The 14,843-nt window shown below is 32.6% G+C and overlaps 1 protein-coding gene across 2 annotated transcripts in view; it reads right to left on the bottom strand.

The window, feature by feature from the left end:
• The window catches only part of LOC129218148 (uncharacterized), a 336,406-nt gene that overhangs the window by 10,329 nt on the left and 311,234 nt on the right, over nt 1–14,843 (bottom strand). For both annotated transcript variants that reach the window (XM_054852364.1, XM_054852365.1), the window contains one exon: nt 3,713–3,851. In XM_054852364.1, the coding sequence (XP_054708339.1) occupies nt 3,713–3,851 (139 nt within the window). The remainder of the gene's footprint in view (nt 1–3,712; nt 3,852–14,843) is intronic.

Below are 14,843 nucleotides of genomic sequence, written 5' to 3' on the forward strand. Positions count from 1 at the left end.
ATTGCAAGCAAGTATGGGGAAAGCTCTCTCCATAATAAAAGTATAGAAAACGCAATTAAACTAAAACGTTTATTTGATCCCGACCCGAACAAAGATACTAAATGCATCTATTCTTCGCCTATTATTGTATTCTTTCCGATTTGTACGTGATAGGGAATAGTACTTGTATCTAAAACATTGTGTACATAAACAAAAAAGGAGAAGGGAGTTTTACGTTTGTGCGAAACATTTTACCGAAGAAAAATAAAAGAAAACATAAGATTCCCTCTCTTTTGTAGAAATCGGGTACAAGGCACAATACTCTTCTAAGCAGAGCAGAAGTGCCTTCAAGGAAAATCGCCGCTGTCATTAGCGGATCGCTGATCAAGATCTCCCGCGAAAATTTCTCGCCGCGGTGGTCCCGACTGTGTCCCTTCCTTTTATGCGATCCACCCCCTGAAGATACAGCTACCGGCCAAAAATGGCCGAGCTCGTCCTCAAAGGACGTTCATCTGACCCGTCCGAAACCGGCTGTGTCGTCCTTAAAGTGTTAAGTCTCAGACTAACTGGGAAATTAGGAAAAACTACTACTTTAGTAGGGTCATGGGCACTTGGAATAGCTTACCAGAAGAGGTGGTAATGAGCAAGGGGGTGGATAGTTTTAAGAAGGCCATTGATCTTCACTGAGGACTAATTAATTGACTAGGACCAGCCTAGCTGGGCCCAGAATCTGTTGCTGGTCATCACATTTGTATTTGTATTTGTAATTTCAATAGAGAATCTGGAGACTCTTGATTGGGTTTATTTTCTGTGCAACCATCTTTGCCTTGTGTTAAAGTTGTTCAGTGGATTTGTTTTACATTTTAGTTCTTCATCTCTCTGCTTATCTTTTTCAATCATCCTTTCACATTCCATGTTTACCTTCATATACTCTGTTCATTCAACTTGTTTTGTTCTTCCAGAGAATTTTTATATGACTTTTGTGTGACACATATGCCATTTTTTAAATTTCTATTGTTATTTTTACCTCTCCAACATATTGGTATTTTGGTAAAGAGTCTCTCAATATTAGTTTTCATTTAGGATTTGCTCAAACATTTTAGACTTATCTTAAGTCAGGATTATTTTAGAAATGAAGAACTTTATCTTCAAAATTCTGGCTCCATGAGACAAACATAAAATAACTTTGACAAGCTCATTAAGTAGAAGATATTTCTACTTGTGCCAGAGGAGTTTATTTGTTCAGATCCTCTTTCTGAAAGTAACCAACTCTTTTATGATTGCCATTAATAGGAGAAGAAATTTCCAGTTGATAGAACTCTCCACTCAACTTTTACAGATGCAGAATCTACATCAAGGAAGTTAAGAGCCTTTGTCAGCAGCCCAACAGGCTTAAAACCGCTGCCTGTAGAAATCTATACTGGTTGCAAACATGTACATAACTTTAAAATGTTAGAGCTTCTGAATTGTGGAGAGAGATAATCATGCATTATGTGCTAATAGAAAGTCTTTGAATTTTGTCCAACACATCAAGCAGCACCACTGCTAGTAACATAGAAAATATTACTGAAGTATTTTAGTAGGCATTTAAGATCATGAACAACATTAATTCAACTAAAAATACTGCAATTTAAATACAAATGTAAAATTAAAACATTATGTGTTTGCTTGTTTAAATTACATATTTTCTGAAAAAATCAGTAACAATGGATAATCTAATTAATAAAATCAAGATTTCAAAAATTAAATAGGTATATCAATAAAAAAAAAGCTAATCAAAGGTAGCATGTATAAAACTAACGTCCAATGTCAACAATTTCAAACCATTCGCAATGTACAAAATGATTGAAATCTCAAACACTGGAAGAATAGTCTGCAACAAAACTGAATGTTTGAAAAATGTGTGTGCGGGGGGGGGGGGCGGAAAAATGTTGGAATGCTTCGAAAAATCTATTTATTATTTATGAAAAAAATAAATAAAATAAGTTAAGCAAAGAGAGCATTTGTCAAAATAATTCCCGACTGTTAAAAATATCAAAACATTTAAAAGATGCAAAAGGATGGAAATCTAACAGAGAGGAATCATTTTTCTCAATGCACGTGTTGGTTACACCATACCCATGCTAAGAAAATTATTAACTTTTTTCATGTTTTAAGAACAATTCAATGAAATTCTACAGAATTAAAGTGTTTTTTCTATCCATACCCCTCCTACGTTTGTACTCGTCTTTTGTCCCTCGATGCACTTAAAGAGGGGTTAATGCTATTGGCCGAAAAATACATGACACAATCTTTGTGACATGAATGAATGCAAGTGATGCACTCAAAATCTTCCATTTTTATTTTTTCATTGAGTACCCCAAAATATGAAAAAAAGTCATCCAAAATTGTAAAAAGTAGTAAATGTTTAAAAACTAGTCACTTCTGGGCCTTTTGTGATCAAAGAAGTTGCCATTGTCACCTGCGGTCAGAAATAGTCGCAAAGTCGCCTTTTTAGTCTGCAGTGGCAACCTTACAAATGCTATCAAGTCATTCAAGTACCATTTATCAGCACGACAATGCTTGTCCACATATTGCACCATTTTCTGATCATGTCTTTAAGGAAATAAGTGCTCCCATGGCCTTCTAGGTAACCAGACCTCCCTCCAACAGAGCCCATTTGGGTCATGCTTGGAAGGCTACTGAAGCTATCCCAGAATACAGGTTAATTACCTTAACCAACTTCAAAGATTATGGCATGATCCTCCGCAGGGGTCATAGGTGACCTACTTCATTCCAAGCCATGCCATTTTTTGGCATGTATAGCTAGCTGCCTGAGGCTATACTACTTATGGTTAGTAGCCTTTGTTGTTTCATAACTTCTTAATAAAACTATCTTTTGTTCTAAATTTGTAATTGTTTGCTATTTCCTCATATACCACATGCATGTTGAGTTTCGTGATGATAGTTTCCTTCTGGGTGCATATATTTTTTTGCGACAGAGCGTACACCCACACATTGGGTTTACTAGTGTGAACTTTAAATGTTTTACCAATGAGCTGCAAAATTTCTGATCATGAAATCTTTAATTCCTTTTCAGAGAAAGCTACGAAAAATGAAGATATTTTTCAGAAATGTGGAAACAAATACAAATACAAAAGTGACGACCAGCAACAGGCTCTGGGACCAGCTAGACTGGTCCTAGTCAATTTACAATCCCCAGTGAAGATCAATGGCCCTCTTAAAACTATCTACTCCCGTGCTCATTACCACCTCTTCCGGTAAGCTGTTCCAAGGTTCCATTATCCTGCTTTAATAATAATTTTTCCTAATATCCATGTTAGCCTGAGATTTAAATAGCTTAAAACAATGACCCTTTGTCCTGTTTTTAGTGCTAAACTTCAGCCCGGTAACATCTTTCATATTAATAAATTTAAACAACTGAATCATGTCCCCTCAGTCTCTTCTTTGCTCAAGACTGTACATTATCAGCATTATAAGCCTGGAATCATAGTCTAAATGAGAAAGTCCATTTATTAGCCCTGTAGCCCGCCTTCGAACCCTTTCCAAACCCTCAACAAAATGAAAATACTGCTGAACTTAGTTAAATTTTGCAAAATGTTTTAAACTTCTATAACACTTTTTATTTCAAGTTGAAGACACACACACACAAAACAGTTTTTTAAAATCAACTTTTAAAGCAAATTGCAGAATAAATGGCCTTTTGCTACAAGTAAATGAAAACTATACTTACCTTCTATAAGAATACATATTTTGAACATTGTTGATACAATGTCATCTCTTTCTACTAAAGAATTGCCACAATAGATTGTTTTTCCATAAGGCAGTTTTTCAAATTTTCCATCGTCTAATTGCCTAGCCCTATTAGTTACCTATGCAAAAAGAAAAGAAGATTTTATGAAATAGTAAAATGACATATTGAGACAGGCGTTCAGGAGTTAACAAGGAAACATTACTGCAGGTAAACAAGTCACTTAAAATAAATTTCATTCTTTTCTGCATATTATTACATAATGGTCCATATGGTTCTTTAAAATGAATTATTTGTTCTGAATTTCAGTTTAACCTTCCAAGCAGCGGCCATGTTTTTCTAGAACTTCTGATTTGTGTCACCACCGAAATACCATGTGGACCCATAAAGAGGCAGTCTTTTCTCAAACGAATTTTACCCCCCTCGTAATCCGCAGTGGGTGGGGAGTTTCTTCTGCTTCATTAGGGACGCGTGACACTGAGCGACAGCACACCTGCTCATCAAACTAGTACAAAAGAGAATCTGTGGAATGTAGTTTCCTGCCTAGTTGCAACTTACAACCTATTAGTTCAACAAAAAAGGGAAAAAAATATGAATCTTATTTGAAAGCATAAGGATAGTTCGTTTTTCTTCTAAATTAGAATGTATATCTCCTAAATAATGGATAAGGGAACGCATATTTTTACGCAACATTTTATTAAACTGATCGTACATATATTTATGTATTGAGAACAAGTATGACTTTAATTTCTGTCCATTAGGTTTATTTATACGATATAAGTGACTTTTTTTAACTTTAATATCTTTAATTAGACTTAAACTGGCTTAAATTAAAAACATTTGATGACCAACTTCTCTAAAATACCTCAAACAATTGATAAAAGAATAATATTCAATAGTTATTTTTAATAAATCAAGTTTTTTTTGTTCCACCCAGGAAAGCTTCCAATGTTTGACTGTTTTGAGTAATCTTTTGTCTAATAGTATCTTTGAAAAGATCAGAAATGTTTTTTTTATACTATCCTGTCTGTCCTGGATGATGCTCTTATCCTAATATCGGCACTCTTAACTTTATTCCATACACTTCACTAGTATCTTCAAAATAATCAGAAAAATGGTATAAAACATTGTGTGAGTAACCACACTACATACTCACATAATATGTAATGTCTCGTCAGCTTATGTTATGAGCGAGTGCGATTAAGTTTTAAGGCCTTCAAATGCCTTTTTACACCATACCTTTTCTAAAGCTTCATTTTTTTTTGTGTGTTGTATATGCACCAAATCTATGCTTATACATGCGAACGAAATGAGCTTACATAAAAATATCGTTGATATTAAACAATATTCTGGCTAATACAATAAGTACGCCAATGAATTCAATTTTGACAAAAAAAAAACATAAATAAATAATAATAATAATAATAATAAAATGTAAAAAAGGATATATAACCTTATATATAGCCTTAATATATAACCTTAAATTCAAACGGTGTGAAGCTTTACGTTTTTTACGAAGCTAGACGTTTTTAGAAAATATTCATGTTAGTTTCCACGCGTAAAGAAACTAAATTACAGAAACTAAAAACTATCACATTATAAATAAAATGTTTTCATTCGTGCGATAAGTAAAATAATAATGCGATAAGTGATGTTAAAAATGAAAAAAAATAGTCATAAGAGCAGCAGACACGTGTTTCGGCATTCCAAGGAGCCTATTCTTTAATCAAGTAAACAGAGCCTGATTACTGCAGGGGCATGCGGGGCATAGGCCCCTCCTCTTACATTTTAGTTTAGGGTGACTAAATATCCTTAATTTATTATGCTAATTAAAAATAAATAATGATTTCACTCAGATTCTAAAGTATAATGATGTCATTGATATTTTCGCAAATGCAGGAGACGAGGGGAAAATCTTTTTATTTGTTGATAAAAATTCCCTTTAAAAAATTGATATATTTGCAAATCTCAAAACCACTCCAAGCTTAGTCTGTATTTACTATTAAAAGTTATATCATAATACCTTTGATATTTATTTTAAACTGGCAAAGTTTAAACTTATCTTATATAATTATCGTATACTATATCTTTTCTATTTTTTAAACGTTGTGATTAAAAGTTTACCACCAAATTTAGCATGGTTGTGTTAATACGCAAGTATCGAAATATTTTATAGCTTCAGAATAAGCGGAAATATAGGGAGGCGGGGGGGGGGGGGGGCAGAATGAATTTTATGCCGAGTGTTTTCTAAAATCTTAGTTGGGCCTTAGGGGGGCCCTGAAATACAAATGAGCCCCATGACCACAATCAGAATGATCGGGCTCTGCAAGTAAAATAAAATATACTAGCAAAAATACCCGGCTTTGCCTGGGTTAGCAATAATTATGTGAAACAATCGTTACTTGCATTTGTTTTCTGTTTTAAGTGAAAGAACTTAAAACACACCTTTTTGTCGTGATTTAAAATCTAGCTTCTTCCTTACTTATAAAACTAAAGTAGCAGTAAGTAAAAAGAGCAAAATAGTATTCATTTAAAAACGAAAACACGAAATTTAAGCGTATACAAATTTGAAGAATTTCCGAAATATGAAATTAAACTTCACATGTTTAAAAAGATTTATCAGTTAATACTTTTTTTTTACATGGAGTCTTACCTTCTCTGTATGTCTATTGAAGACCGAACTGTTTGAAAAAATGTAGCCGCGCACCCGTGGTCCCCTTAAACTTGCTTTAGTTATTTTGGAAAATTTCAGTTATTGTGGGTTCTTGGTGCGATTTAAAATGTTACTGAATTTGCGGGAATCGTTTTGGGATACCTTATATAATGCTCCCCCTCCTTACTTTGTAAAATGGTATGTTACTAATTTTTGTTAAAGAGATATTGTCGCCAGATGCTGAGATACTTTTGATCACCATAAAAGGGCGCTAAACAATTTCATCCGAAATGTTTCCAAAATGAGTAGTAAAATTTGGCGATGGTTTGAATTTGTGCACAATGTCACATTAATGGAAGTTTTTGTGCTGTTTATGGATTTGTATAATTTAGTTGCTGGATTATTTTACAGTAAAAAAGTTTTTAAAGATTCTTTGATTGGCGATATTTTGTTTACATGGTGAAAGTTGACAAACATTATTACGTAGTCTTTGGCTTCAAAAACCACGGCTGTTGAAAAAACTGCCAAATGCATCCGCTACTGAAATCTTTCTGCATAAATTTTGGCGAGGTTTCTGCTGTTAGATTGGATAATAATTAAGTGTCCAATCAGCACAAATAATAATAATAATAATAAACCATTAATTACACTAGAGTTCCATTTAAATGGAAAATAATCAGCCAAATCTAGTTATTATTAGCTAATCTTGGGGGGAAAACGCTACTTTAAGATTTGACTAGAGAAAAGCCTCAAACAATCAGACGAAACACAAAAATATTCAACAATTCTAGCTATGAACTGGGAGTTGAGATGATACACTAAATAATGAATTGTATTGAGGAAAGCCTTCGAACATGGGACAAAACAAGCTCATAACTCGTTTTTCATACAATTTAGAACTTTCTAACAGATGCCATTTAGAACTTTCTAACAGATGCCATCTTCATCAGAAAAATAAGCGCTTTAGATAGACACATAATTTTAATATGTGCACTTATTTTTTCACCGTCATATTGGGCATTTATGCGAAAATTTGGACAAATTAGAATAAAAAAAGAACTATCAATCGGATTTTTTTCTAAATGGTCTACAAACCTCCCCAGTACCAAAAAGAACAAACGGTGAAAGTTTCAGTCAAATCTGCCGGGTAGTTTCTGCGATCTTAGGGAACAAAATTTACCAAACTCCATTTTTATATATATAGATACAATTGTGATAAAGCTAACAATGATGTAAACGCTAGTTTGAATATAAGAATATCAGAGGGTGATTATGATATAATGTTAGTTTTCATTCGATTTAATGATGTTATATATTTTTCACCAGACGCGTTAGAATTCCTACTTTTTAAATATTTCATTCTTCTAACGTCTTTGTCTTTGGCACTATTAATAGTTGATTTGAGCGGCTATTTCCAGCTATTTAAAATTGGAATGAAAAGTCGAACTTGATTTTAGAGAAACTGCGTATGTTCTCAAAACGAAAGTAGCCTGCAGTGCGCTTTTAATAAAAATGCTTTCAGAATTATACGTTGAAGAACGCTTTTGTATGTGTTCCAAAGCTCTTGGATAATAAACCATATGGGCTAAGAAGAACATAGGTCGTACGCAAAATTACTGTTGATTTTTTTTTTTCTTTTTTCAATGACCTCACTTATATAGATATTTTTTATTTTTGGATCCGTTTTCTTTTTTGAGTACATTTTGAAGTCTTGAGTCCTCCATTCGTTTAGGGTATGTTTTTTTTCTTTAAATCCAAGCTACTTTTTTATTATATGTAATTAATTTATTTCAATTTCAGAAAGTTAAAACTTTTGCCTCATTTTTATAAGTTTTTTTTTTTTTTTTTGTCATTTTTCATCTAAGTTGAACATTTAAAATTGTTATTGAAATATTATTTCAAAATCTTTTATCGTTCATATTCAAATATAATTATGAATACTTAAGTAATAAATAATGCTAAGATTAAAATTATTGCTTAATGATAAGTATTTTCATTTTATTTTAAAGCCATTTTTCGTATGTATATTTCTTTAAGTGTATTTTTTGCAATGCTCGCTTTTATGAATATTTTTGATAATCAAAGCCAGAGGTCGAATAATGCGTATGAAAATTTTAGTGCTTTATAATCAAACATCGGTTTAATGACAGATAAGGGATTATTGTTTGATTTTGTTTTCAAAGGTATGGTTTCTTCCAAGCATGCCTTCTTTCTACATATAGGATGTCTTCATTCAATACTTTAGTTAGACCATTTCAAATTTAAATTAATGCTTCTGCTGCAATGAAATGGATGCTTGGCAAAAGGTGTTCGCTCTCAAAAAATCTAAGTGACAGAGCAGGTCCTTGTGATTCTTTTAAATGCACCAGAATAAAGGAAAGAAACTGACAGGAAACGGGGCATTGTGATCAGTTCAACAGAAAATGCGCATGTGGATTAGGCTTACAACTTGAGTGCTGATAAATTACTATTGATGGATTAGGTAGTATGCATCTACTTTTGTCATGTATTGTAGAAACATTCACTGATAACAAACTATGCATTTAGGAGAGGAGGCAAGATTCCATTTCATTCACTGATTATCACGGTTAACTAAGTTTTTTTCTCCCCTTTCTTCTGAGATACTTTTCGATATTTTTTCAAAAAAAAAAGTCTTTTTCAAGACTAAGGTCTTCTTAATTGCACTTTATTAGTGGAATACAATGCTCATAATATTCCACTCTGCTGATTTGAGCAAACAACTCTGCTGCATTCCTTTTGAAGAAATGGATTCGAACGAACGTTCAGATAATGAATATTCAGATTCATCGTCTTCTGGATCGCTCTCTGATAGTGAAACGGAGGAAGATACATCACTAAATGACGTAAGAGACAGGGTCAAATTAGACAGCCAAGATTTGGCCCTCCCTACAACACGCTTCCCATTCACTGGAAATCCGGGGACTAAAATATTGCTGCATCATTCTTCACCGGTTGAAATTCTTTGCGAATTTTTGGATGATGACATTATCAACTATGTATCAACCGAAACGAATCGATATGCACGGGACTTCATTGAAAATAATGAACTGACACCGGGTTCTCAAGTACAGAACTGGAAGGAAACCGACTCGAGTGAAATTAGAGTGTTTCTAGCATTAATTGCTATTACAAGGCATCATGCGACAGCCATTACAAAAATTGTATTGGACAAAATATATATATATATATATATAAACACCCACTTTTGGAGAAGTTATGGCTGAAAAACGGTTCAGTGCGATTATGAGTTTTTTTCATTTCACGGACAATAATACCATTGATTTAAGAAATCATCCCCAGCCAGGACTTAAAAAAATTTATAAAGTGTACGAATATATTAACAATAAATTTAAATCTGTATATTGTACCCGAAAAAGATGTAGCTGTCGATGAATCCTTACCACTTTATAAAAGAAGACTTGTTTTCAAACAATATCTTAATTCAAATGAATGTTGGATGCTGTATGGTTATATTTTATTATTAATGTCGCTCATTCTTTGCTGCACATAAATAATTTATTTCTTGATGCTAATATAATACGGTGCAACGTTTTACGATTCAACAGTGTTATTTTTCATTATTAAATGGAAATTCGAAAAACATAGATTGAAATATAATATAAAATTACAATTTCTGAAACGCAGAATTTTTCAAACGCTCTCACTTCAATCATTGATTAGGAAAATCTTACTTTATCAGAAACGAGTTCCAGTTCATTTTTAGCTCTCTGTTTTGTCTTTAAAATTGTGATACTTGACATGTAAAGTAATATACGTCCCTCGTAAAAATTTCGATTTTTGAGTTAGTAACATTTTTAATTTTTTTTTTTCTAAACATCATTTTTTCACGTCTGACCCATGCTGGTGAAAAAAATAAACTGGCTCGCATCGAAAAGAAATAATTAGTCGTTTAGTTACCAATTAGGTTCAGAAATCATTCTAAAATGATCAAGGAAAATTCGTTCAAATCTTTAACTATATGATGTTTTCATTATATACAGAAGATATGTATTTTTTGTATACTTATAAGTAAGGCTTTTGTTTTTCCTCTGTTTAATTTCCAGTTTTAGTTTCTCATTATTATTAATATTGTTATTATTTCAGAACTACTAATTATAGAATTTGAACCTACGTTTAGATTGAAAATTTAAGTTGTTTATCGCAAAATGATACATAGCCAAGACCAGTTACCCCCAAAACTTCGGTTAAAAGAGAGAAACTGAGAAAATATTACGTGTGACGGAAGAGTTGTACCTGTCACCTAAAATTGTATAATTGTGTATGTACATATAGACCTCTCCCCCTTCCCCCACCCATTTAAAACACATTCAAGTTTTATGATGCCTATTTTCCTAATTAAATGACGTTGTATTTAAACACACGTGGGTATGTTTCAAATAAAATAACAAAATAACGTTAAAAGTACTTAAAAGCGCCATTCATCGTAGTGATAAGTTGAGAGAAGCTATATTGGGTCACGTTGGGTCCCGTCAACGCCAGACAGCAACACGCCTCCCATTCAAATTGAAAGAGAGTCTACCACACCTCCAATTACACGCTAGAATGACCGAAGGGGGAAGCGAAAAATGCCGCTACGAATATATTCGTAGCTTGCCGTTTTCAGTACGAAAAAGTTTCCGAACATATTCGTAGCCTGCCGTTTTTAATATAAAAATATTTCCGAATATATTCGGGCTCGCCGCCAGGAGGGTTAACTAGGAAGTTTTACTGGTCACAAAACACTCACTCTCTTGATTTCAAGAAACTCCAAAACAGCTATTTTTATTGATATTTTTAAAAACTAAGCACTTGGCACTGATTTTGCTAGTAAATAGAACAAGGTTCATACACGTGCGGCTAAAAAAAATTGCCTGACTTTTCCAGTTTGTTTTTTTAGAAAATTCCAGGTTACTCACTTCATTCAAAATTAAGTTTAAACAGCAATATTTTCAAAATAATTAAAATTGTTTAAAATAGCAATGCAGATGAACTGATACCTTTCCCCTTATATTTAAAAAAATCTTGGATTTTTTTTACTTTTTCTTTTCTCTCTCCCAAAATTTAAAGTTTGTTTAGTAAACATTTTGTTTAAAATTGTTTTAATTCGTTTACTACTTGTTGAAAACAAACACCTTATAATTAATTTTAGCGTTTTTTCAATGTCACATGTCATGCGAAATATTAGCATTTTGCTGTAATCGCGCAACTTTTAGCATATGCTTCTGGTTTTGGTTTACAATACTTCTTTTTATTTAGTATACTAGCAAAAATACGCGGCGTTGCCTGGGTCAGTAATAATTGCGAGACACAATTGCTACTTTCTTTCATTTTCTGTTTTAACTGAAAGAACTCATAACACCCCGCATTGATGTGATTCAGTGGCGGATCATGGGATTGTGAGGCTCCAGGCACAGCCTGATCTGGAGGCCCTCTATACACACAACAAAAACAATATAGTTTACTAATATTAATGATGCAGGAAATCATAACTTTTTTTATTTTTTGAATAAACGAACAAGCTTTTTTGGGGGAGGGGGGCAGTTACATTCTTATTTAAAAGAGAAGAAAACAACATTTCTGACAGAAAAAAAAAGTGAAAATTTTTGCCTTCTAAGCATTTTTGTAATTTAGTCAGTGGAGGGAGAAAAATCCACCGAGCCCCCCCCCTTTGCACAAAGACATATTGGAAGTTTTTAAGCTGTTAATAGATTTTCCTAATTTAGATAGCGGATTGCTTTGCATTTTAACAAAAGTTTTAAAGATTCTTTTAATAGTGATAATTTGGTTACATTGTGAAAGCTGAGAAACATTATTACGTAGTTGCAAAAAACAGCGCCAGTTGAAAAAACTGCCTAACTTTTTATAATTAATTATTACTATGTTCTGATTTCTAAGAAATTAATCTTTATGTTTAGTAACTAATTTTCAATTGTATGTTTAATGCATAAACTCGTTTGTAAGTAATAAACTTACAGAAATTTTGAAAAGACCCTTTCTCCCAGAATAGGAAAAAAAAAAAAAGGCCTTTCTGCCCATATGTTAAAGCACAATTGGTGAAAATCTCTTACCTGATTGAGAAAAATAGAAGTCATATTTTAAATCAACCTACCCAATAGAATAAAAGTCACTCATTAACGTACAATCACTTTTTCATGACCCGAATTTTGCAGGCCTGTGCAATTTTAGACAATAAACACTTTCTATTTTCTAACTGTTTCCAAAATTAATTGTCTTTTTATTTAGTCCCGATACTGATTATTGGAATAGATGACGATAAAAATCCTAAGAAAGCAATAAATGTTGTGCTTGCTCATGTGGAACCTTGATTCAAAATTTTCACTATGATTACTATTAATATTGGAGTTGTAAGGCAACAAATTTTTGTAAAAATGGGTTTTATATTTAATCATTTAATGGGTACAGAAGTAGCCATTTATGTATATAGATAACACAAAACGTATTGAGCAAACTACAAAGCTTTTTTTCAGTATAAATATGATTAACTTATTGCATTGATCTGCATGACATATAATGCATAATAACAAAAATCAACATCCACCAATTATAGGCCAATGCCAATAATCATCTGTTTTTTTTTCTTTCGCTTATTAAAGGATGCTTACCTTAAAATTAAAATAAACTTTAGAAAATATTTTTTAAAAATTCACAATTTATTGTGCATTTTATGTTACTCTCAATAGCTTACTTTACATTGAAACAAAAATCCAATTCTGTTTTTAGAAATTTACGTCTGCTTCCATCGTGCAAACGATCAAATAAGGTGACAAAGTGAAAAATATAAGTAGTAGATTTTTGAATTTGTAGCATAAAAGTAGTTATAAATAATTAATAATCCTTAATAAACTACAATTAAGACAAAATAGTCAGTTTTTAGCACAATCAATTATAAGAAGTTTAGATATAAGAAGTCAAATTCTAAGAAGTCAGTTTTTAGCACAATCAATTATAATCAATATCTGAAGATAAAATTTTGCATTTTTTCATAAAATAATTACAAATTATTCACAAAAAGGGGCACACTTCGTGCTGTTTTCAACAGTTTGCATTACAATAAACATCCAATGCCGTTTTCAGAAACTTAGGCGCTTAAGAAGTCTTGTCTACTTTCATCTTAAGAATGGCCAAATATGGTGGCTACGGCAAAAAAAAAAAAAGTTTTTTTTGAATTTGTAGCATGAAAACTATTTAAAAATGCTAAGTCTTCATGAAACTACAATTTAGTTGAAAAGTTTTTAGCACATTTGCGTCAAAGGCAACGAGGAAAAAATTTAAGTTTCAAGAACAAAATTTTTAATTTTTCAAGAAAATTGTTTAAAATAATCAAAAAAAAAAAAAAAAAAAGCAGCACATTTTGTTATTTTCATTAGTTTGCAGTTAAAGAAAACATCAAAATCTGATTTGTTTTTGGAAACAATGCGCCCGATTCCCCTGACATTTTTAACAATGTCAATTTCCCAGACAATTCCAGGTTTTCCCGGAGCATACGAACCTTGTAGAATGAATCTCAGTGAAATTGTGATTCTATCTGATCTAAAGTTAGCTTTCAAACATATATAACAGATACAACCTCCTTTAAAAGGCTGTGCGTAATTTCCTCCGTCCATGTTTCATGTGGACTATTGGCAAGCAACAAATACAAATACAAAAGTGACGATCAGCAACAGGCTCTGGGCCCAGCTAGACTGGTCCTAGTCAATTTACAATCCCCAGTGAAGATCAATGGCCCTCTTAAAACTATCTACTCCCTTGCTCATTACCACCTTTTCTGATAAACTGTTCCAAGGTTCCACTACCCTGCTAAAATAATAATTTTTCCTAACATCCATGTTAGCCTGAGATTTAAATAGCTTAAAACAATGACCCTTGGTCCTGTTTTCAGTGCTAAACTTCAGCCCCGTAACATCTTTCATTTTAATAAATTTAAACAACTGAATCATGTCCCCTCAGTCTCTTCTTTGCTCAAGACTGTACATTTTTAGTCTTCTAAGCCTGGAATCATAGTCTAAGTGAGAAAGTCCATTTATTAGCCTTGTAGCCCGCCTTTGAACCCTTTCCAATACATTAATGTCTTTCTTAAGATAAGGAGACCAAAACTGAACAGCATACTCCAAATGAGGTCTTACCAAACTTCTGTATAAGGGCAGAAGAACTTCTTTAGATTTGTTTGAAATAGATCTATTGATAAACCCAAGCATCTTATTGGCCTTGTTACTAGCAATGCTGCACTTTTGGCTAAACTTTAAATCCTAACTTATTAAGACCCCCAGATCAGTAACTTTGTCTGCCTGACTAATGACTGAACCTTGTAAATAATAACTTGTACACTTATTTCCATGCCCTAAATGTAGCACTTGACATTTCCCAACATTAACAGCCATACCCCATTTATCAGCCCACTCTGTAATATGATCTAGATCC

This window comes from Uloborus diversus, chromosome 3 (genome assembly GCF_026930045.1).
Source record: "Uloborus diversus isolate 005 chromosome 3, Udiv.v.3.1, whole genome shotgun sequence".
In the NCBI taxonomy this organism is placed as follows: Eukaryota; Metazoa; Arthropoda; class Arachnida; order Araneae; family Uloboridae; genus Uloborus; species Uloborus diversus.